General features: G+C 38.9%; 1 protein-coding gene across 2 annotated transcripts in view; it reads right to left on the bottom strand.

Moving 5' to 3' along the window:
• Window positions 1-25,074, bottom strand: part of mon2 (MON2 homolog, regulator of endosome-to-Golgi trafficking) — a 68,833-nt gene that overhangs the window by 13,783 nt on the left and 29,976 nt on the right. For both annotated transcript variants that reach the window (XM_074677134.1, XM_074677135.1), the window contains exons 6-25: window positions 24,335-24,432; window positions 23,969-24,094; window positions 23,680-23,874; window positions 23,309-23,433; window positions 21,530-21,669; window positions 21,295-21,448; window positions 20,795-20,985; window positions 19,370-19,451; window positions 17,194-17,375; window positions 16,413-16,525; window positions 13,991-14,095; window positions 13,505-13,585; window positions 13,345-13,418; window positions 13,162-13,252; window positions 12,958-13,059; window positions 9,661-9,771; window positions 7,590-7,765; window positions 7,332-7,494; window positions 4,780-5,073; window positions 4,413-4,611 (exon numbers count right to left, since the gene is read on the bottom strand). In XM_074677134.1, the coding sequence (XP_074533235.1) occupies window positions 4,413-4,611; window positions 4,780-5,073; window positions 7,332-7,494; window positions 7,590-7,765; window positions 9,661-9,771; window positions 12,958-13,059; window positions 13,162-13,252; window positions 13,345-13,418; window positions 13,505-13,585; window positions 13,991-14,095; window positions 16,413-16,525; window positions 17,194-17,375; window positions 19,370-19,451; window positions 20,795-20,985; window positions 21,295-21,448; window positions 21,530-21,669; window positions 23,309-23,433; window positions 23,680-23,874; window positions 23,969-24,094; window positions 24,335-24,432 (2,802 nt within the window). The remainder of the gene's footprint in view (window positions 1-4,412; window positions 4,612-4,779; window positions 5,074-7,331; window positions 7,495-7,589; window positions 7,766-9,660; window positions 9,772-12,957; window positions 13,060-13,161; window positions 13,253-13,344; window positions 13,419-13,504; window positions 13,586-13,990; window positions 14,096-16,412; window positions 16,526-17,193; window positions 17,376-19,369; window positions 19,452-20,794; window positions 20,986-21,294; window positions 21,449-21,529; window positions 21,670-23,308; window positions 23,434-23,679; window positions 23,875-23,968; window positions 24,095-24,334; window positions 24,433-25,074) is intronic.

Here is a 25,074-nt window from a genome sequence, read left to right as displayed (position 1 = left end):
GTGTGTGTGTGTCAGCTGTAATTAAAACTAGACAATTAGCGGTTTAATATGTGAAAGCAACATGAGGCGGATCACAGAGGTTCAGAGAGGCCCCATGGGGGGCGCCATCAGCAGAACGGTGGGAGTATCAGTCCACGCTACAGCTTCCTGTTAATGAACTCTGTCAGCAGATCCTCTCCTCACAGAAACCGTGATTTCTCCTCCCTGAGACACAAGTTAAAGCTACGGTCTACGATTTGGAAGCTTTGTACATCTTAATAATACCGTTTATAGGGCTGTTATGGTCCTATGGTCCAATCTACACAATATAAAGACAAAAAAACCCGAAAAAAATCCATTCGGTATATCCGCTGCAAAGCTGCATGCGGGGTTTGGATAGATCCGTGAGTCCATCCAATCCGTCTCCCTCGCATCGCACCGTCATGCCCATGGTCCCACCTCCTCCTTCCCCACTACCCCTCTCACGTCAGCTAGCTGCTCAGCTACCGAAGCGTCATGACAGCTGAGTTTCTGTTGAACAGTGAAACACTCAGTTTGACATTTCAGGCGGAAAAATTATCACTTTCTCTAATTTCCTCACAAGCGGCCATGGATCCACCACAATCACAAACATTTCTCCCCCACGCCACAGTGCCTCACCACCACAACAAGTGCCTCGCTGTATCCACAAAAGAAATAAGTGTGATCTTACCGGCTGTCCGTTCAGCTCTTGGATTTTGGTACACACACAGCTCAGTAGATAGCTTGATGAGAAACCCGAACTGATCTGACCTGCTCACATTTACCTCTCCTTTCCTCCTGCTTGATTCGACACAGCTGAGCAATTAAGGTGCACATGAACCAGCTGACAGGACGGGCGCGCTCAGTTACACATAGGGCTAAACACAAACTAATTAGCTTTAACAGTCACAGGGAAACCGAGGCTTTGCTTCACGTATCAGCTGGCAAACAGCTGTTCGCCGCAACAGGTAATGACTTTGTTTCCCACATTGGGAGATGTCAGCTGAATAACTCTGGTTAGTCTGAGCCTGTACTGGCTAATGACTGAACGCTGCTGGTTGAACGGGTCGGCTCTGTCTATAGATGTTAGCATAGGTTAGCCACACATCTTTAGCATCGTAAACTGAGCTGGTGAAGACACGCTGAGAAAGGTAAAGCCCCGCCCACAGTCGGCTCTGCTCTGATCAGCTGGCAGTGGTAACACCAGACCTGCTTCACCGGCTAATTCATGGTTTTGTTGCTCCGGTCCAATTGAAAAAGCTAACACTGTGTGTTACAAGGAGGATGACTGTCTGTTTGTTACATTTTCTCCCGGCCGGCTTCTTGCTCTTTCGGAGGGGGCGTGTTGTTAGGTGGCGAAGAAGGGCGATACAAGCTGGGGGGCAGGATCTTGGAACATGGAGGGGAGGGGTGAGTGAGGCTGCGTTTTTCAAAAGTGTCTCTTTAGCCAAACTGGGTTTCAGATCGTAGACCATAGCTTTAAAGAGAAGATATATGGACATATATTTCAGAAGCTAGCTTTATAGCTTTATATACATTATGTTATCTTCTGTTTGGACGGATGTGACTACTTGTCGCGGTAGCCCCCGGCGGAGCTAATGTTGTGCTACAGGGTAGCTAACACACTCTCAGCTGTTATTATGGACGCTAAGACCACAGTCACCTCTAATGTGTGTGTTACTGCAGCAGTTTAGTTTGCTTGATAGAGGTCCCTCATGGTTAGGGATGGGTACCTTTCACATTTGAAATGATATGGTGCCGATGCCCGGTACCTAGCAGTCGGTACCGGTACTTCACGGTACCAATTTTTGGTACTTTTTTGTGTTTATGAGGTAATATTTCAATATATAACCTTGCAATGCTGTGTTCATGTCCAGCATGGAAAATCACCTACTCTTCCACTCCTTCACAGTCACAAGGATGAACTTAGGTATCTAAACATGGTACCTTTTGGTTTTATCTGAATCGGTGAATCTGTACCCAGTACTTTTGACAGAATTTGGTCGGTACCTATAAAAGTACCTAATTCGGTACCCATCCCTACTCATGGTACTGTCTGGAAAAACTAACAGTCCAGGCTGCACGCAGTTTTTTCTGCTCGGTATGGTCATATAACTCTGGTTAGCACCAAGCTGCTAACGTTAGCGTTATTTACCTGATGGTAACTGCAGTAGTTACTAATCACTCAGAAACGTCCTGCTGCAGCCGAAAAGTTTGGATTTCTTCAGGCGCCTCTCCTTCTGGGTCAGACTCTGGATCAAACTGGTCTGACTGAACCAATGTGTATGTAATGTAACACTGCAGCATGTTACCGGAGCGAAAGCCACACCCTCGTTCAAAGAAGTTGTAAAGGAGGCGTGAACAGGGCAGCTATTTATCATTTAGAGCTCCGCCCACAGAAACAGCTTGTTCTCAGGAGCGCTCAGGAGAGAGGGTTTACAGAGTGGCTGAAGTCCAGGAAATGACTGGATTTTGAGGCGTAAAACTCTAAATTGACTGTCCTGAGACCTATTTGAACTTGTTGAAAAGTTGCATAATATGGCACCTTTTAACTCTGACTCTGTAGTAGGAGAGTCCAGCTCTAATCTGACCTGCCTGACTTTCTCTGAACACATTTGAAGAATCATGAAATGAAAAACACCACATCCGCATCATAAACATAGACCGATGTTCGGTTACCTGGATGTTTTTAGCCGTACCTGTTCGCAGGTTTCTGTTTTCAGAGGTTTTCACAGTTTTTCGTGACGAGCTGATTAATTACGGGATTGTTTCCTGGCATTGACCGGCTAACATTTAAAACTGTGTAGGAGCCATTTCTGATTCAATCCTAATCTGATACAGTGATCTCACACTGCCAGCCATGCTGACTCACTGATCCTGGGATGTCTGTAGGAAGAGCTCGTAGTGCGCACTAACATGAGTCACTCTTAAATTTGGCAGCGATAAAAACATTTAGAGCAGTCAGTGATGAGAAATACAAATTCTGTCCATATGCTGCTTTACATTATGTACGCTGATATCACAGAGAGCTCGGCTGTTTCTGCACCTTTCACACTGACATACGAACACGCTTTAACGGTTTCTCCTGGCGTCACTGATAGACACCTGAGAGTTGTCTGCATAACAGAGAAACAGGTTTTCATTCCAAGAAGAAGCTTTAATAAAAGGAAAAGAAAAGTTTGAACTAATCTATTCTGGAAAATGACAGTAGAAGATACGGGTTTTGTAAAGAAATACATGTTTACGGTTAATATCAAGTAAAAAAAAGCCATAACACAAAAACAGCTGACTACAGAGTTTTTTTTTATTTATGTATCTATTCTTTTTTCCTCCTTTTGGCCTTTTTTTAATTTGTTATAGATGTTTAGAGGATTAGGACCACTGAGAAAAACATCAATTTTTTAATTACTTTATTTTTCTAACAAAAAAAAAAAATCAGAATTCAGACTTTTTTCCCAGAAAAAAACAAAACAAAAAAATCTTGGCCTTCATTTTTCCTTTTTTTCTTTGGCTTTCTTTTTAAATTTGTTTTTAATATTTACTAAAAAGATATTTTGCAGAAGGTCTAGTGAAACACATGAAAAAGCCCTAAATTAACAAGGACAAAAATAATGTTTTTTTTTTTTTTTAATTTCTCTGTTTTGTTTATTGAGCTGTTTGTACAGAAAAAGGATTAGGACCACTGAAAAAAAACATCTTTTTTTTCTCTAAATTTTCTGGAAAAAAATCCAGAAGTCTGAATTTTCCCAGACAAAAAAGTGAAAAAAATTTGGCCTTTTTTTTCTTTTGGCCTTCTTTTTAATTTATTATAGATGTTTACTAAAAAGATATTTGGCAGAAAGTGTAGTGGAATTAAATGACAGAGTCCTTAACTGACAAAGACAAAAATAATGTTTTTTTTTTAATTATTATTATTATTTTTTTTTTTTGTTTATTGAGTCATTTGAGCAGAAGAGGATTAGGACCACTGAAAAAAAACATCTTTTTTATTACTTTGGTTTTTTTTTGAGGAAAAAAAAATCAGAATTGTGACTTTTTTCCCAGAAGACAAATATATTTCTTTTTTACTCTTTTTTCAGCAGCCCCAATCCTCTTCCATTCAGAATAATAGTCCCACGAAAATAAATCCACATTTGAAATGATACAGACATTTTATCTAAATCTGATTTAGTATGTTAAATATCCAAATGTTATATTATCTAATCCATGTTTTGTTTTAACAAAAAAAAAAAAAAAAGGAAAAATTGTATCAAAGATGTCTTAAAACGTGATGTATTGACAGCGTTTTAATAAATAAAAAGATAATTAAAATAAAGAAATAAATAAAAAGAAGTGGTCCAAGCACTGCGCCTTGTGGAACTCCATATCCCACCCTGTGTCTGACTCTGAAACGAAGATTCAAACAGACTCACCTAACTGCTGGAGAAGATACCGCCTCGTGTTGAAAATACGGGCCACACCGGCGAGCGTGAGCACCCACGTCTCCGCCCACTGCTTCTCAGCTGTGTCACGTGAGTGGTGGATGAGGATGTTCCCGCCACCTGACTCGATCTTCTCTTTGTCGGCGGTGGTGGACGACGTTCTCACGCAGTCCAGGAGGTGGAAGAGGACCTGGGGGTGGAGGGGAGAAGGTTTAACTAGGGACAGACCTCAGACGGCCAAAGAGACGTGATAGGTTTATCTGTAAGTTTTGATACTGATTGCTGCTTTAAATCTTTGAATCTGTTTCGAAGCAGCTGAATGTTTAACGAAAAGAAACGACAGGTTTCTTTGAGCTACCTTCCAAACCACGATGTGCCACGTCGGCTGCTGCAGCAGAGTCCCGTGAGCAGCGATGGTGGAGAACAGCGTCTGCCCCGCGCTCTTCCTCACGGCGGGCCGCGGGTCGACGCACAGCTCGCCCAGCTTGGCGTACAAACACAGCCACAGGCAGTCGAAAGGCGGCGCCGGGTGGAAAGGCCTGTTCAGGGTCTCTCCTTTCTCCTTGGCCTGCTTCTGCTGGGCCTCCTCCTCCCGCTCCAGCTCCTGCGTGATGGCCTCGCCTCTTTGGAAGAAGTAGTCCGAAATGTTCCACTGTGGGTGAAAAAACGAGAAGGGAAGTGGGGAGAGCGGGTTGGTGAGATGCTTCTGGCGGTTTTGCGATCCTATTACCATAAAGTAATCTCACAGGAACTGGCACACTCCAGGGGAAGTAATCCTGTAAACCACAGATCGATACGAGGCTCTGCATGTCCTGAATACTGTATAGAGTATCTGTGAGATGTCAGCGGAGAGGTTAAGTGCAGTTAAATTAGATCAAAGAAAGCAAAACAAAGACGTATAGGCTATAAAGGTGTAATCAGGTTAGAGAAACTATATTTCAGCTTTTAAAGGATTACTGAAAAAATCTGATTTCATCCACACCGTACGGACGATGGGCTGATTCTTCAGAGTCAGTTTTCCTGAGGAGGTACTACAACCTCAGCTCTGACACACATCCACCCAGGACATCTCCTCTGCTGGCTCCTAAAAGACTTCTACTACACCTCCTATTGTTTAAAAAGCATTTAAATCAGACTCTCCGTTAGTCAGATTGCTAATTAGTGAGTTAAATAGTGTATTCTAAAGTGCGTGATCAACAGATGCAGGTGGATCATGTTGTGTTGACTCCTGATGAGGTAGAAGCGAAGCTAAATCAAATCGGTGGTGTTAGGGTGGGAGTTGAACGTTGTGTAAAAGAGCAGACCCTGAATGTAAGACCATCCTGTTTATCAATGACATAAAAACACCATAATCCAGATCAAGGGTCTTCAAACTGTGGCTCTGGAGCCTCATGTGGCTCTTTGAGTCCTTTGCAGTGGCTCTTTGTAGCTTAAAAAAATACTATTGAAAGAAAGGAATTTTGTTTTTCTAAGAGGGAACTAATGATTAAAGACAAGAAAATGTTTGCACTTTTTTGCACTTTTGGAATTTTTTTTAATTCTAAATTTTGACATATTTCTTAAAGTAAGAAAAATATCAATTTTTTGGGAAAATTTTGCAGTTTTTTCATTTTGCAATTTTTTTAAATAAAATTTAGCAGATTTCTGCAAATTTCCTTTTTTTTTTAAAATTAATAGAGTATTAGCTAACTTTTGCAAATTTAAGCAATTTGTGGTAATTTTCTAATACTTTTCAATACTTAATTTTTTAATTTTGAAAATTTTAAAACTTTTCGTTTTTTTAAAATTTTTTAAGTAAAAAAAAAAATTTTAACTAATTTTTGAAATTATTTTTTTTTCTTCGTATTTTACACATTTTGCAAGTTTATTCTTGTTTAACAACACTTTCTAAAATGTTCACAAATTTGGGGGAATTTTACAAATTAATTTTTTTAATGTAAATTGGCAAATTTCTGCAAACCCCCCCCCCCAAAAAAAAATTAGCTAATTTTTGAAAATTTAAGCAATTTTTTGTCATTTTCCAATACTTTTCAATACTTGATTTTTTATTTTGCAAATTTTAAAACTCTTCGATTTAAAAAAAGTAAAGAAAAAAAAAAAAAAATTCAACAAATTTTTTATTTTTTTCTCAGTGTCTCACAAATTTTGCAAGTTTATTTTTGTTTAACAACACTTTTTGAAATGATGCAAATTTGAGTAAATTTCAAAATTTTCATTAGTTTTCAAATACTTGAAATCTTTTATTTTTCTACTGGTTGCAAATTTTTGAAATTAAAAAAAAAATTGTCACATTTTTTTGCTATTTTTAAACGATTTTTTTGTTCCCAATTGTTTTATTTTCATATTTTTGAATGTTTTGCAAATTTATTTCAACATTTTCTTGCATTTATTGCTTTTTTTTTTGGAATTCTTAAATTTTTTAAAGGTTTTCAAATATTTGAAATTCAAACCTTTTTAAATGGTTGCAAATTTTTTAAATTTCTTTTTTTTTTAATTTCTGCGTTTTTTTTAAATAAAAACTAAGACATCACATTCATAGTTTCACAAATTACCCCCCCCCCCAAAAAAAAATAAAAACCTTTGGGTCTAGCTAAGTATTCCCTTGATATTTTACTATGTTGTGAATTTTATACACTTTTTAGTCTTTATTGTGAAGATAAAGTAGATATTGTGTCTCCTGAATGACTTTAATCCAGGTGAGCTGAGGAAAAATGGCTCCTATGAAAGTAATGGTTGCAGACCCCTGCTCCAGATCAATGTGTTTATTTGAACTTGTAAACTATGTGAAAGTGTTTTCGAACTGAATGTCCCCGAGCTGCATCTTTAGCCGACCTCGAGTTGAACAAACCACCTGTGTGAAACTCCGCCTGCAGACTGGAGCTTACTAAAACCAAACGTGTGTCCTCTCACCAGCAGGCCGATGGAGGTCAGGCTGATGTTCAGCTCCTGGTTCTGAAGTCCGAAGCTGCCGGCTACATCCACGACAATCTGGAGGCACGTGCAAGGCATTGTGGGCAGGAAATCCGTCACCACCAACTGCAGGCACTGGAAGGCTGTTCGGATCAACGACTCTCTGCAGGAAACAAGATGCACCACGTCAGTGCTTCGTTTATCCCGGCTGAAACTGGAGTGAAAACTCAGAGACAGTCTGCACCCTGCTCCTCTTACCCTTGATCATTACGGATGGCTCCTATGACACCCAGGACCAGGGGCCAGCCGGGCCCCAGGCTGTCCCCCTGGCTCTGGAGGATCTGCAGGACGCTCTCCAGCTGCTTCTGGCGGATGTCAGCGTGCAGCACGTTGGATAACTCCTTCAGAGGGTTCAGCAGCAGGAGCTGCAGCCGCTGTGGGCAGAAGATAAGGTGAGGTTTTCTCGTCTGCATGTGTGTGTTTAATCACTTGTGTTAACGCTTTAACATGCAGAGACTAACGCGTGCCCACAGCTCTCTGCCTGCTCTGTGGGAGAGTTTTCGTCCTTGGCATTTCTGCAGGACGAGCGCCGTCTCTGAGTCTCTGTGCTGCTCTATTAACCTGCGCTCCGTTCTCCTGCCCCGCTTTGATCCTCTCTGTGCCGCTCCCTTTATCTTTCCCTCTGAGGTGAAGGTCACAGCCTCTGTGTTCCTCAGGGACAAGGGTAAGTGACTGTGACATTTATGTTTCCCTCCTTTAAAGCATTCAGCGCGCTCTTATCTACAACCAAACACTGAAACAGAGGAGGAGAGCTCGCAAATGTCACACACGTTCTGGGCAGAGACACACACGGGATGAAACACTGAGTTTCTGCACCGTTACCGTCACACAGCTGCTCTAACTGTGTGTTAATGTCAGAGGGGAGGACACATCAGACCAAACATGTTAGCGCCCATTTCTGCACATGTATGTTTGATATTATTCTCCATTTGCTGTGTAGGCAGCTGATGAGTTTTCTTGATCTGGAGAATGGACTGAGGAAGTCCTCCACCTCAGGATTTTTCCACATTGGCATGCAGAGGAGCTGGGAGCTCGCAAAACAAATTTAACTTGCATCAACACTTTTTGCTCATCATTATTATTATTATCATTATTATTACTATGATTCATTTACCATTGCTTTTCTATCTCTTTATGCTGTTTTTATGTTGTTTTTGGGGGTTTCAAATTTTTTATTTATTTTTTTTCCTGAAAAAAGGTACAGATAAGTATAAAACAAAAATAGAAAGCAGGAAATAAAATTTATATGTCAACAAATGACATAAAAACACAATCAAAAGATATTAATACTTAAATAATATATATATTTATATAAAAATAATCAAATAAAAATTTTAATAATACATAAATAACAAGAATAATTTAAATCTTTGAAAATAAATAAATGACAAGAATTATTAAAATTATTAAAAATAAATAAATTACGAGAATGATTTAACCTTTTAAAATAAATAAATTACAAGAAATATTAAAATTTTTAAAATAAAAAAATTACAAGAATTATTATATTTCAATAATTTACAAGAATTATTTAAATTATTTAAAAAAATTAATTGCAAGAAATATTTGATCTTTTAAAAATTGATAAATTACAAGAATTATTAATATTTTGATAATTAATACATTACAAGAATTACTAAAACTTTAAAAATATAAAATACAAGAAAAATTTAAATTAAACAAATTGCAAGAATTTTTTTTTAATTATTAAAAATAAATTAGTTACAATAAATGTTGACATTTAAAAATTTAAGTTTACAAGAATTATTACAATTGTAAAAATAAATAAATAAATTACAAGAATTATTCAAATGTAATAAATTACAATTATTTTTTAATTATTTGAAATAAATAATTAAAATAATTATTTAATCCTTTTAAAAATAAATAAATTACAAGAATTAAATAAAATAACAAAATAAATATTTTCAAGAATTATTGAAATTTTTGAAATTAATGAACATATTTGTAATAATAATGAAAGCAAAATCAAAACAAAAAATAAATAAGTTAATCAAATGAATACATAAATCAATCAGAGAGTTAATTTAAGCCTCTTATGTTTAAATTGTGTTGAATTGTATTCCATGCATTGTACAGTGCTCTTGTCAGCCTCTGCTGTTTTTAAATATGCCCAAAAACTAAGTATGATTTGACTTTTTGTTGGTTTTTGTCTGTTATTGAATTGGCCTGTTAGTGTATCCACCCAGCAGGGGGTCACTGGTCTTCAGCACTGATATTTTGGGGCTGAAAACGCTGATCTACGTACCTGGTTTTGAGCCAGCGGAGGGTCGTGCTTGTACGCCAGCCCGGCTTTGATGAGTGCCGTCAGCGCCTCGGCCCCCCACTCCCTCATCCTGGAGTTGGGGTGCTGGCAGACCTGCAGGGACACACCACAAAGACACACAAATGCAGACTCATGCAGGCACTGAGGGGTCTGATGCAGAGGCTGTTGGAGCTCCCTGTTTCTCGTGGTCGTAGAGGGTGGGTGGGTGTAAAGAGTGGGTGATAAACTACAGACTGTGAGACAGAAACTGGGATCCCCTGAGAAAACAGGACACGCTGTGACAGACAGAGGAATCATCCACGTATAGAGACACACGGAGAGGCCGGGCTCAGAGGAAAATACACTTTTACTCATGTTTTAAGCTCCTCTTCCAAGTAAATCATCTCTGCTCCGTGGGGAGGTTTCTGCTTTTATTTCCTCAAGGGGAGCCAGCACAGCTCCAAACCCAGACGCTCCGTGTGTTTCTACCAAACAATTTGGCTTCAGCGATCCAGCTGGATCACACTTTAGATCTCAATCATCACCAGGATGAATCTGTCTAAACAAAAACACAGGAAAGGTGATGTCTGAGATATCAGAGCAGGGTGTACGATCAGAAAAGCCTGCAAGCTTCAGATTGGGCTTCGGAGACGATCAGACGATGCAATTTTTGGCAACAACATCAGGAGCAATCGGAGGGAAACGCACTGCGGACACATTTTGACACAGCGACCTCTCAGCTCCGTCAGACTGAGAGGAGACAGGGAACAGATTGGGTGGAGGAGAAACAGACAGGAGAGGAAGCCGAATGATTATGGAGGAGAGAATTAGAGCTTACCTTCTGCAACAGACAGGAGAGCGAAAAAGAGGAGAGATAGACAAAGAACATGTGAAGAAACGTCCAAACACACGAGGATTTGAGCATTTATATCTGAAAACATGAAGCTAATCATCCAAAAAGATTATAAATATTATTTCTATACTGCAGATGCAACTTTACATCAAATATCTGGAATATTTAAGAGTGATATTTTACCATTTTTAAAGCTGTCACATCTAAAAAAGTATTCACAAGGTTTATTCTTATCAACAAACTCTGATGCCATGAAAGATTTGCTTTAACAACTTCCTTTGTTTCTAAGCTGGAGGAGTTATTGATAGAGATGCACTGAAACACCAAAAGAAAATATTGCGCCAGTTATTAGTACCACTGCATTCATGGCTAAAGTCCTGTTTCCACCAAGCGGTCCGGTACGGATCAGTCCAGGTTTGTACGGGTCAGATAAAGCCCTTCTTGGGTACACACAGCAGCGTGTAAGCCTAATGCTGATAGCAGCGTTGGCTCTACAATACTGTGACGCAATAGCAACACGACACAGTGTACCCCGCTAATAAATCCAACGAAGAAGAAAAACACCACACAGTAAACTAAGAGCAACGATGGAAGACATCACAAGAAGTGACTATTCTTTCCACCAATCAACGGACCGCAGTGTCTCTAGCTCCAGCTTTTGGGGTCAGATTGGTATGTCCCAATCACCAACAGAAGGGTACCAAAAAGTGGGACAGTAAGGGACGGTACAAAAAGTGGGACGGTAAAAAAAGCGGGACAATACAGGGCAGTACAAAAAACTGGTCGGTATAGGACAGAGCAAAAAGTGGGATGATTCAGGGTTGTACAAAAAGTGGGAGGGTACAAAAAGTGGGACGGTACAGGAGGATACAAAAAGAGGGTCAGTACGGGGTGGTAGAAAAAGTGGGACGATGCGGGATGGTACAAAAAGAGGGTCGGTATGGGACAGTACAAAAAGTGGGACAGCACAGAGCAGTACAAAAAGTGGGACGGTACAAAAAGAGGGTCGGTACAGGACGGTACAAAAAGAGGGTCGGTACAGGACGGTACAAAAAGAGGGTCGGTACAGGACGGTACAAAAAGAGGGTCAGTACAGGACGGTACAAAAAGAGGGTCGGTACAGGACGGTACAAAAAGAGGGTCGGTACAGGACGGTACAAAAAGAGGGTCAGTACAGGACGGTACAAAAAGTGAGACGATACGGGACAGTACAAAAAGTGGGACGGTACAAAAAGTGGGACAGTACAGGGCAATACAACAAGTGGGACGGTACAGGGCAATACAAAAAGTGGGATGATACGGGACGGTAAGAAAAGTGGGATGATACGGGACGGTAAGAAAAGTGGGACGATACAGGGCAGTACAATAAGTGGGATGATACGGGGCAGTAGAAACGTGGGACGGTACAGGGCGGAACAAAATGTGGTATGATATTGGGGAATACAAAAAGTGGGACAGTAAGGGACGTTACGTGTCAGTTATCTGGGGACCTGTTGTGGAATTAGCCAATAGAGACGCCACAAAATGTGTGCTGTACTGAGACGAACTGAACTGAACTGAACCGCTTGTTGAAAACAGATCTTATGACTGTGTACTAACCTCACTAAAATCAAGGCATTTCAATAGAAAAATAAAAAGTTAAAGCTTCAAAGATGAATGCCGTTTTCACAGAGATGACTTTGGGAGCGCTTTAAAAAGGCATAATTGTTTTTCTGCACATCTTGTGGGGGTTGAGACATTGTTTTTCCTGACTCCCTGTCCATGACACAGAGTGTGCTCAGGCGTTTGTGCCTGAGAGCAAAGGAGAACTGTAAACATGTGACCATCCCGTCATGTAAACAAGATAAATAAATAACATAAGGCTATTTAGTCTGTTCATTAAAAGAACAAGGTAAAGACTTGATTTATGAGATCTGGTTCGGAGAGACAAGTCTATCAAGACCAACCATCACGGGTCATCTCTCGTCTGCGCATTGGGTACTTTGCAAACCACAATCTGTTGGTTTTTCTCTGATAAACAGAAATTTATCCACGCTGTAGACATGTAAGTCCTTATCCAGACAAGAGCGTGTGGGCCATGGTTTTTGTTTGCATCATCATTCGCGGTAATAGAAATCTTTCAGCCGAAGCTGAAAATGTACTTTTGGATCAGTGTCTGTTTCCGAATTTTCAGTGCATCCCCACTTATTGCTGTATCATGGGCTGGAAAATGTAAAAATCTGCTTTTTCTCAACCTCTTTTTGACTCAAAGGATTCAGGAGAGGGCGTGTTTCAGAGAATCATCAGACTGGAAAAGGTGGTTTACTTTCACAGGTTTTACGCAAGGGTCAAAGTCTTTCTATGCTAAATTATACCCAGGATGCATCTGTTTGAAAATTCTCTATCTGCAGCAGATATGACCTCAGTGCTGCCCCCTGTGGGCTGCAGCTCTAAATGTCAAACGTTACCTCCAGTAAGTGGCCGGTCAGGGGTCTCCATAAGATCTCGATACGATCCATGTTGACGAGGCCGGTTTCCAGCAGCTTGGCCACAGCGAACAGAGACGGCTCCTAGATAAATTAATATATTTATTAAACATTCAAACCTGCTGGAAACACAACAAAAGCACAGAGGTGTGTCCGGTGTAGCAGACGGAGCAAACCGGTGTTTACCTTGTTGTTCCCATACGCCATCTCCATGGCCTCCAGAGACAGCGAGCAGAGAGCGTTGATTAGGTGATGCAGGGACACATCGTCCAGGTACCTGCAGCACAAAAACCAATCATGCACATCAGGTACGAGTTCACATTTTACAAAGCAACAACACCGCTGTGAGGATGGAGCACTGGTCCTTACTGGGAGCTCTCAAACAGCCTGGACAGGATGTTGGAGATGACGGGCAGGTCTGTCATCACGGCTGTGGTCAACACCTGCAGACGCCACAGACACAAATGATGAGTTTAATTTATAATAAACATAAAAAAAACTTGAATCCTGTTTCCTTACGAAGACTCACCGTGCTGGGTCCCTCCACAGCTCGACCCGGCTTCAGGGCGCCACCCACCCCCGGCTTCAGCCCCAGGATCCAAACTAAGTGCTGCAAGAGAAGAGCGACACTGATGAGAGGAGAAACTACACCTACACCCAGCAACAAGGTCACGGCGTGCACAGACAGACTGGCAGATAATTACAGATCCTTAATGAGAGGAAATGCAAATGAGTTACAGCTGATTGAAGTTTGACTGAGCTCCTTTCTGTCTCATCTCACACAAACCGCTTTAAAAGGAGCAAAGAAAGACGTTTTGATGGTTTGCTTTGGGAGGAAAGTCTTTGTGAGTCGATCATTTCCTGCATCCTGAGCGTCATTAACGCCTCACAGCAGAGGGACTACACACACACACACACACACACACGGCTGTCTAATTAGATTAGCATGTGTACATACATATGAATGTGTGTGTGCTGTGAGGTGTAAACATGTGCTACCAGGTGGCGGTCGTACCTGCAGCGTAGCCAGCACCAGCTGCCAGGAGGTCCCCAGCACGGCCCCGTGGCAGTGAGCCAGGTTCAGGAGGGTCCGCATGCACTGGATGTTCTTCGCTGTCAGCTGACAGAGGACGCAGAAACAGAGGTTATGAACAAAATATACACGCCATCGCCATTGTCCCCCTCAGAGGAAACAGGAGGCCTGACCTCTACGAGCTCATACACCTCCTTCACGACCTGAGAGGAGCCCTGAGACAGAAACTCCAGCTTCATGTGGGAGTTGTAATTTATGCGGCTGCTGTGCATGTTGCATATTAATGACACAACCTTAGTTAATGCATTTCTTTGCATCTGTGTTAATTATTCATGCCTGGGAGTCTGTGTGCATGTTGGTACGCTCAGAGACGCTGCAGGGGCAAAGAAATAAGCCTGTACACTTTTTTTTTACACCGAACCTTATAAACTGTAACTGTAACACATGAAGACAGAAGAGTGTTTACTGTATTTGTGGAGAAGAGGAGAGGATTCTGGCACAATTTCCCAGAATTCCATGTTAAAGTAAACGAGAAGTGTAAAAACTGCCATTTCAAATGTGCACAAGCTGCAAAACACAGAGAATATAAAATCTTTAACATTCCCGATGAGCCAAGAGGAAGTCACAGGCTGTAACGCATTGGTTTAGACCAGGGGTCTGCAATCTTTACTTTCAAAGAAGCCAATTTTTTCACCTGGATTAAAGTCGTTCAAGAGCCGCAAAATCTACTTTATCTTCACAGGTGAATAAAATTCAATACATAGTTAAATTAAGTGGAAACTTGACTAAACTAGGAGTTTCAGAGTTTATAAAATGCACATGTGATGTCTGCGTTTGTTATTCTTAATAAATCTGAAAAAATGTAAAAGTTTGAAATTTAAAACATATGCAAAAGTTTAAAAAAAACTGCAAAATGATAAAAAATTGGGAAATAAAACTATGTCAAAAATGTCCGAAAAATGGAATTTCAAAAAATTTACAAAGCTTTCAAAAAATTTAAAGTTTAATAAATTTGCAACAATTTTAAAAATCTTAAAAAACAACAAAAAATAAATAAATCAAATTTTAAATTCTAAACATATTTCCAAAAATTAAAAAAAATATGTAAATGCCAAAAATTTGTAAAATTTTCAAAAAAAATCTGATTTCTAAAATTTGCAAAAATTCTTTCAAAACATTGGAGATTTGCAAAACTTTAGAGAAAGTTGAAAAAATTGAAAACGGTAAAAATTGCAACAATTTTAAAATGTCAAACATTTGCAAAAAAAAATAGTGAAATTTTAAAAACTTTGCAAAAATTTGAAAATAATTTTGAAGTTCAAAACTTTGCAAAAAATAGCAGAAAGTCCAAAATTGGAAAACTGCAAAAATTGCAAAAATTTGCTAAACTGTCTTACAATTGGGAATTTTTCGAAATTTGCAAAAAATTCAAAAAGTTTGGAAATTTCAAAACTATGCAAAATTTGCAGAAACTCTGAAAGTTAAAAAAATTCAAAGTTTTGCATAAATTTTGAAATGCCCAACATTTTCAAAATTTTTAACATTTGTGAAATTTTTAAAATTTGCAAAAACTCAAAGTATTGTAAATAGAAATAATTTAGAGAAAGTTTGAAATTTGAAACTGCAAAAATTGAAACATTTTTAAATGCTCAAAATTTGCAAAACAATTTTGATATTTTAATAACTTTGCAAAAATTTGAAAAAATTGGCAATTTCAAAACTATGCAAATATTTGAAGAAAGTCCAAAATTTTAAAAATGTAAAATGAACAACAATTTCGAAATGCCAAAAATGTGCAAAACTCTCAAACTATTGTCAAATTCAAAAAATTAGCTAAAAAAATTCAACAATTTAATTTTTCTGTTTTAAAAAATACTAATTTGATTTTAAAGAATGTGTTTATTGGATCACATGTGTTGGCCATATTGCTCAACTTTCCAGTTTTTGTTGTTTGCTAATGTCTTCCTACATATTAAGCATGTATATTGAGCCAACCAGTTGGCAGTTAATTTTAAAAGTGAGGATGTTTATCTGATAAAGCTCATTTTAGCTCAAACTGCAGCGGTCTAACTGGCAACACTCACAGCAGAGCAGAGGAGGAGGGGGAGTGAGAGTCGCACATGTAGAGAAGAGAAACTGAAACTTAACTATGGTCAAAAATATGAGATGCTGTAGGAAAATATTCAAAGCTTCAAAGTAGTGTAGGTAAAGTATCATGCTTTGAGCTTAAAAATAAATAAAACGATTCCTTGAGGCGGAGGAAATTTCTTGATCATTTTTTGTAACCATGGGACTAAAATTATTCGAGGAATTGTTTCAGAATCTACCTAATCTTTCTAATATAAACGTTTCCTCCCTGTTCTTGTTTACTGAGATGCTCCTGTTTGTGTGTTTGTGCTCTTACCACTACAGTGCCCTGCGGCTGGGCGGTGAGAGGCTGGCCCACAGCCACCACCTGCTGATGAGATTCACTGGAGGGGCTGATAATCTGCACACTCTGGCCCTGGATGGAGTAGGCTGTGGAGGATAAACACACACACACACACACACAAACAAACAGAACACACAAAAGGAGAGTGTTTCACTCAGAGTCAGTCATACACACGAGCTCACGACATGCAAGAAAAGATTCCTTAATTAACTCCGAAGCAAACATCCATCGAAAGTTGAGACCCAATTTGGCGGCTTTATCTCTACAAGCTAATATGCAAATAATGGATGTCTGAGCGGCTGCTTTCCGTGTGTGTGTGTGTGTGTGTGTGTGTGTGTGTGTGTGAGTGTGTGTGTGTGTTTGCATTCCCCTGACACGCTCTTCATGGTGTTCCTAATTAGAAGCCACAGAGAAAAGTGGATGGATTAAAGCAACGAGAACAGGGCAACAGGGACAGGTAGATTGCAAACAGTTTACACGTTAAGCTCAGTTTCTCAGCTCGTCGTTCCTTCAGGGAGGCGCGAGGAGCTCATTAGATTAGAATAAATACACATGACCACAGGCCCTTTCCACTTTGCTGGCTTTGCTTCAGTTATATATTGGATTTTTGGATCCAGGCTCAGAAAGTGTGTGAGAAATACAAACCAGGCTGCAGACGCTCTGCAGGCCTTCAGTCAGACACTCGGGAAGTTTGTGCAGCAGCTGGTTGGACAGTGAGAGCGTGAGAGGGTGAGATGTTAGCGACTTTCTCTACCTTTGCTGGAGAGGTTGGCCGCGTTGCTGCTCAGAACAGTCAGGGCGTAGTGCGGCGGCAGAGAAGCCTTGCAGATGGCGGTGATGAAGGCATCCCGGGGCGTCACGAGGCCCAGACGCCCACACAGCGAGGCCATGGTGAGCTCTGCCTTCAGGATGTTCTCCGTGGCCGTCTCATCAGTGCTGGAAGACAAGACGAGGGAGGAACAACAACAGGAGGGAGCGAAGAGTGAAGATCAGGCCATTTTTTCCAGTTTTTACTGAAATTCAAGCCGTGAAAGTTGGTGCCACCAATTCCTACAGGTGTCCCAAGATTTCTCGCTTCCTTCCAACATTTCTGTGTTTATAAAATCCTTTCCACCAAGCGGTCCAGATCAGACCAGTACGGTTTGAAACAGGTTGGATCAGTAAAGCCTGGTCCTGTTGGTGTTTCCACAGCCCCCTCTTGGTAGGCGGCGTGTAAGCCAGGTGCCAATAGCTGAAGCAGCTACGTACTACCGTGATGCCATAGCAGCGTGACACAGTCCCAACTAATAAATCCAATGAAGAAGAAAAATTTGACGCGGTAAACAAAGAGCAATGATGGAAGACATCCAGCAAAGTACTAAAAGTGGGACGGTACAGGTTGGTAATTTGGGGATCTGTCCCAGGATTTGTCAACAGAAACGCCACAAAATGTGTGCCGTACCGAGACGGACCGGAACTAAACCACTTGGTGGAAACAGGGATTAAAAGTAGAGCTTGATACACATACTTGAACAACAAAAATGATAAGTTGAGCAAATTCATCAATTTGTGTTTTCAAATAAGTGTATTTCTTCAAAAATTTTGCATTTTTGCTTTTTTTTTAAATAACAATTTTTTCAATACTTGCAGGTTTTTTCAGTACTTAAAAAAGGTTTGAAATTTCAGCAAACTTTTTAAAAATTTGCAAATATTTTGCAATGTTTTCATATTATAAAAACCTAAAAAAAAAAAAAATTCAGGGGTTTATTATCCTTTTTTAAATTTTTACAAATTTGTAAGTTCCCAAAAAGTTTGGTTTTTTTTCGCAAAATTATGTGATTTCTTTATCTGTTAAAATTTTTGCAAATTTTTGCAAATTTATTAGCAGACTTTTTGAAATATTTCTATATTATAGAAACTTAAAAAAGAGGAATTTTTGCTTTTTTATTGCTGGATTTTTTAAAATTCTTTTTCAAATAATTACAAAATTATAACATTTCCAAACAAATAAAATTTTGAAAAATGGGAAATTTCTAAATTTCTGCATTTTTTTTTCTTAAAATCTTTTGAATTTTTTGCAAATTTATCAAAAATAAAAAAACAAGATATGTAAAATCTCACAAGTTAAAAAAAATCCTTATTTTGATAATGACCCCTTAGATTTTAATTATGTATAGAATTTATACACTTTATCATCTATACTGAGAAGATAAAGTAGATGTTGTGGCTCTTGAATGACTTTAATCCAGGTGGGCTGAGGAAAAATGGCTCCTATGAAAGTAAAGGTTGTAGACCCCTGACTTAGACTTTCTGACTCTCTAGTGAGCGTTATCGAACAGTACTGTTCTGCAGAAAGTCGTGTAATGCTCTAAAAATGAGCAGGAAAAGACGATTCATGCAGAAAGAAAGACGTCCATCTCTAAGACAGAGGCAGAAGAAGAACCAGAGGCTGGACCCTCAGACCCCACCAACAGACTAAACGGAAGACAAGAAGATGGATCTATGGACTAATGAGTCAAAGTCTGAACTCTTTGCTTCATCATCGGGATTTCTGTACGCCGTACGTGGAGCAGGATAAGAAAAGGATGGATCCTCAGTGAGGGACATTAGATGGAAACATGGAGGAGGAAACAGGATGGTCTGGGCTTGTTTTACTGGATCCAGGGGTCTGGGGCTTGTATGGAGTACAGAACAAGAAAATGAGCCCAAACATCAGACCAAGCTCTGCCTGAACCACTTTAAGAGGAAATAAAAGGAGAAACAGTTTAGAAACATGGAGGGCTCTGTCAGCACAGTCTCAGTCTGCAGACTCAGACCCTATAGAGCTGGTTTGGGATGAACGAAGAGAAAGCAAAGAAACCGACAGAGGACGAACACTTAAAGAAACTTCTCCTGGAACAGGGTTGTAGAAATAAAGTCAGGAGTGTGTCCTGGATCAGTTTTTGACTCACCTGGCATCGAGCAGGAGAGAAAGAGCAGCCAGCAGACCACACCAGCAGGCGTTCACCATCTCCTCCCAGACCATGTGAGCTCCTACAACACAAACAGACAGCAGGTCTTTGACAGAGACTCTGTTTTTATATTTCTAATCTGTGAGACAAGGAGTCATAAAAAATGGCCACCAGGGGTCAGAGGAGAACTCTTAGCTTTGGAGGCAAAGACAGACTATAAGCAGTTAAATCCCTCTAAGGGTTCATACTTTTATATTCTGTTACTTAAACCAGGGGTCTTCAACCTTTACTCTCATAGGAGCTTTTTAGCCTCAGCTCACCTGGATTAAAGTCATTCAGAAGAAGAAAGACTCTGGTGTGTATAAAAATTGATAAGAAGCTTTTAAATGTACAAAATTAAAAGAGCCATGTCTCAATTTTTATAATAATAAAATACCTGCAACAGTTTAGAAAAAAATAAAAAATTTCCAAAATTTGCAAAAGTTCCAAGAATTCAAAAATGAACAATACAAAAAAAATAAAACTGCAAATATTTGCAAATATCTTTTAAAAACAAAAATAACTTAATTTCCAAAATTTGGGAAAAAAATACTTTTACAAAAAATAAAATGAGAAATTTCCAAAATTTGCAACAATTACAAGAATTCAAAAATTAGCAATAAAAATTGCAAAAAATTGCAAAATAAAATTTGCAAAATTTTAGGAATTTAAAAAATGAACAATTAAATTTAAAATTCCAGAAATTTGCAAATATTTGATAAAAGGAAAACTATTTAATTACAAAAAAATCATTTTTAACAAAAAGAAACACAGGAAATATCTAAAATTTGCAAAATTTTAGGAATTCAAAGATGAACAATAAAATTAAAAGTGCAGAAATTTGCAAATACTTATATAAAATGAAAATAACTGAACTCAAAAACTTTAATTTTTTTTTTCAAATAAAAAAATAAAATAAAATTTGTAAAAAGAAAATTAGCTTACATTAAAAAAAAAACTGTTCAAATTAAATAAAATCACAGAAATGGTAAACAGTTTGAAATTTTCAAAATTTCCAAAATGTTTTGAAAGAATACTTATACTTTGTCAATGTCTCAAAAAGTCATTATCTGTTATTGGCTTCTGGCTTTTCACATACCAAGCATGTCTTTCAAACACATTTGCAGTGGAATGAAAAAATTGATGTTGTAGGAGGTGAAGTAGAGCGGTGGCAGGCTTTATTGACAGATGGGATGAAGATTTAGTTCAACTACATGTTAACACAGGAGTTTTAGTGTCAGTGTCTTTAACCATCAATACCCTCTGGAAGAAAATAAAAACTCTAGAGGCTCCAGAGCTGCAGGTTGCAGACTGCCTGTGTTTAACTTAAAGCCTCAGTATAAGATCTGGTCCTCCTCTCTACCCCGTCCTCCCGTCAGTTCTCACCTTGTTGCGGCTGCCACTCCTGATCAGGATGAGTCTCCCTGAACTCAGCAGCTGCCTCCTCCTCCGCGGCCAGCTCTCGTTCAATCATGGAGGTGATGCCCCGCACCAGGTCGAGCAGGGCGCTGAAGGCCACGGACATGGCGTAGCCCTCTGGGATGGACGGGGGCTCCACCTTGTCCAGCATCTCCAGGCTGAGTGATGAAAGACGAGAGCAAAGGGAATGAGACGGAGGAGCACGTGTGCCTGGGTTGTTTACACTGATGCTTTATTCAAACAATGAGAAAATCCTGGGAAAGGTCGTCTGCATCCTCCAGCCGTTGTCATTGTTGGATTTAAAACCTGCAGCTTTCACCTGGAGGCTCTGATTTGTCAAACCACTGTTAATCTTTCTGCACTCAGAGCCTGGTTCTCTGAAGGTTTTTGCTGCTTTTGCATCTTGAATCTGCAAAAATGAGATTTAAACGACTTCTTTCAGTGATTTCAGAGTAAACAGGACTCACTACGTGGCCTTAGCGCTGCCCTGGACGCTGACGGTCATGAGGGGGATCCAGGTGCCTCTGTACTCAAACGCAGCCTGGGTGGTCAGGTTCCCGCTGACCCCTCCTGTGCCCTGACCGCCCTGTACTGTACTCTGCGTCCCAGATCCTGATCCTCCTGGAAGGAAAAACCAGAGTCAGACAAACCAGATTTCAGCAGGTTGGAGCTTTAGGGTGGGGTTCCTGTCTGTAAACCGACCTGCAGGTGCACTGACTGCTGCCGGGTTTCCAGCGTTAGGGACGATGAAGAGGGACTGGATGAAGGAGCCAAGAGCGTTGACGATGTCTCTGAACACCTTCGTGGAGTGTTGCTTCATGTCGTAAGACTGGCAGAAAGACCTGGGACAGAAAAGAAAAAAGGAATTTGAATTTCAGCATGTGATTGCATTTTCCTTTTTAATTTTGCAAATTTCCAGCCACTTAATTTCATTCCACGCCTGATGCTTTCATCGGCTGGTGAAGTGAATCAAAAGCCAGAAACAGGCTGAAACAAAAGTTCCTGGAGTTTCACAAACAATCATAAAAGTGCAGCTGCTGTGATATAATACGATAAATAGTAAAAAAAGAATTAACAGAAACACTTTAGATTTTTTAGATTCACTGTGTTGTCTGATTGTCTTAAAAACAACCCTAGCATCATTAAATGGAACCCTAAAATATTCATAATTAATTAATTAAAACAACATTTGGAAATAAACAACATTTTGATAAATAACAAATATATAATACAGACATTAAATTGTAAAATAAGGCAATATTATTATGAAATATTTTTTTTTATTATTTCTTAATATTTATTTATTAAAGTTAAATATATCATAATGATTATTCTGACAATTTCATACTTAAAAAAAAAAAGACTTTTTATTTATTTTCCAAGCTCTTAGAAACTAAAGAACATTTTTTACAAAGTCAGTTTTTATTTCATAATGTTTTTTTATCTGAATGTCTTGGTCTGAAAAAAGACATAATGAAATAAAAATTGACTTTGTAAAAAATGTTTTTTTTTATTTTGTAAAAACTTGGAAAATACATTTATTTTTAAAAAAGTATAAAATTGTCTAAATAATTCTGAAATATTTAATAATAATTAAATAATATTAATTATAACATTAAAGAATAATGGCCATATTTTCTATTTTTGTGTTATTTATCAAAATGGTATTTATTTCAAAATGTTGTTTTTCATTAAAATGACTGGGTCTAAAATAAAGAGGTTTTGAAATCAAAATCGACTTTGTATGAGAAGAATAAAAACTAAAAAATAAAAAAAGGATAAAAACGTGTCATAACAACGTTGCCTTATTTTACAATTTAATGGCCATGTTTATTATTTGTCTTTTTTTATAACGCTGTTTTTCATCTGAATGACTTGGTCTGAATAACGATATTGTGAAATAAAAATTGACTTTGTAAAAATAAAAATAAAAAAATTGTAAAAGCTTGGAAAATAAATAAAAAGTCATTTTTTTAAAAAGTATGAAATTTTCTAAATAATTATTTTGAAATATTTAATTATAATAATTTAATATTCAATAACAATTAAAATATTTCATAATAGTATGCCTTATTTTAAAATTGAATAGCCATATTTTATATTTGCCTTTTTTTTTTATCAAAATGGTACTTATTTTATAATGCTGTGATTCATCAGAATGACTTGGTCTGAATAACCAAATTATAAAAAAAAAAAAAAATTGTAAAAGCTTGGAAAATAAATCAAAAGTCTTTTTTGTATGAAATTGTCTAAATTATTATTATGAAATATTTAATTATAATAATATATATATAGTTATAATAACATATAATAATCTAATATTAAAGAATAATAAAAAAATATTTCACAGTATTATTGCCTTATTTTACAATTTAATGGCCATATATTTATTTTGTTTTGTTATTTATTTTAAAATGTTGTTTTTATTGATTTAATTGTGAATCTTTTGGGGTTACACACTATGAGGGCTGGTTTGTTTACCGTAGTAGATGCGGCTGCACACACAGCCGATGGACCGACTCCACGGCCACGGCTCTCAGCCACTGCGGCTTCTCCCCGTCCAGAAACTTCACCAGCAGAGACAAGAAGATCTCACACTCCGTCACCTGCAAAACAAACGCAAACATGAGCCCTGAGCTGAAGTTGGCACAAAGTCTGAACCAAAGATTGATCAACTTATTGAAACTGCTGTGATGTTCAATTACTTCAGCGCAGCTAAGCTCCTGGAAGCACCTTGAGCAGAACTAAGACAAAACTGCTAATCCAATGCTAATCAGACCGGATCAATTAAGTGAGGAGAATCCCCGACTGATATCATCCGGGCCCGCCAGCCTTCCCCGCCCCCGTCTCACCAGTAAGCTGTAGAAGTGCTTGATGAGGACGGAGACCACGCGCAGCAGCCTCATGCAGATGGGGAAGTACGGCTTCTCCACGGGCGCGGGCGACGCCGAGCTGCTGCTGCCCTGACGAAACTTGATGTTCGGGGAAAAGAGCTTGATGACGAGCGGACACACTCGCTCCTTGAGGAGGAAGCTGAACTCCTGGTGCTGGAGGAGGAGACGCAGAGAGAGGAAGACGTGAGAGGAAGACACACCTGGTGTTTTTAGTGCACTCTGTCTACCTGTCGTCGTCAGCACCTACCTGGAGGAAAACACCTGGAAAATCATTCAGAACAGACTCCAGCAGCTCCAAACCGAACGTCCGGGTCATCTCAGTCATCCCCACCAGCCAGTAGGGGGCGTCAGCGTTCACCAGCTGGCACAGATCCTGCAGGGAGGTGCATGGCAGCATTTTACACAATGAGGGTTTAAACAGTGGAGTCAGAGAGGTGCAGCGTGGGTAAAAAACAAACAGGGGATCACTTCTTCTCCCCTCACCACTGGAAGTTTAATTTTGGAGCCTACTCCCAGTTTTTTAGAGAAGTTAATCTCCTGAAACAGGTTTCAAACCCTGCATGAATACCAGCTGAGCATTGTGTGGAAGACTGCTGCCCCCTGGTGGACGTACCTGGAACAACATGTATGCATCTTTAGCACTGGGCCTCAGGGTGCTGACAGAGCGCCGGTTGGTGTTTCCCTGCACAGGAGGAGTCTGCTCCACGATACCTGAGGGAGGATACACATCATACTTTCATCATTTAACAAACTCAGAGTCTAAAGAACTAATTAATCAACTAATGAATGATTAATGAGCTGCTGATTGATTACTGGAGCTGTCACCAATGCTGCCACATCCCCAGGTCAGTAATAAACGCTCGTTCTGACACCAAGGATGGCTTTTGGATTAATTAAACAAGAAGGACGAACATTAAAACTTGGAAAGATAAAATTTACAGGAAGTTTCATGAAGCGAACTCAGCAGTAAAAACTCTGTTACACAAAACATTTTGTGGCATTTCCTTTGAAGATTGGATCGTCAGTTACTAGAGCTGGGATGATACTCTTTTCTCCCGATTCGATTCAGTTATCTTTTTTGGGGTGCTGATTCGATTAAAATTGTGACTTTTTTGATATTTCAGATTTTTGCTATTTTTAGATAACTTTTTGAACACCAGACCAAGTGAAAAAGTTATATGGTGATGCTGTCTATAGGCTATACCTGGAGCCATATTTTCCCCAAAACATACACATCACATGTGAGTCAGTTTTTAGGATTTGTTCAGGGGATCTGACATCTCAACTTTTTTACAACCCAGTTCATAAACAAAAAAGGAAACACTAAAATTTGAAAAAAACAGATTTTTTTTA

Source organism: Halichoeres trimaculatus, unplaced genomic scaffold (assembly GCF_033239565.1).
Source record: "Halichoeres trimaculatus isolate MK-OKI-2021-1 unplaced genomic scaffold, fHalTri1.1 fHalTri1_scaffold_10, whole genome shotgun sequence".
Lineage (NCBI taxonomy): Eukaryota > Metazoa > Chordata > Actinopteri > Labriformes > Labridae > Halichoeres > Halichoeres trimaculatus.
The sequence above is the reverse complement of the archived record's forward strand: the minus strand, read 5'-3'. Positions and strand labels throughout refer to the sequence as shown.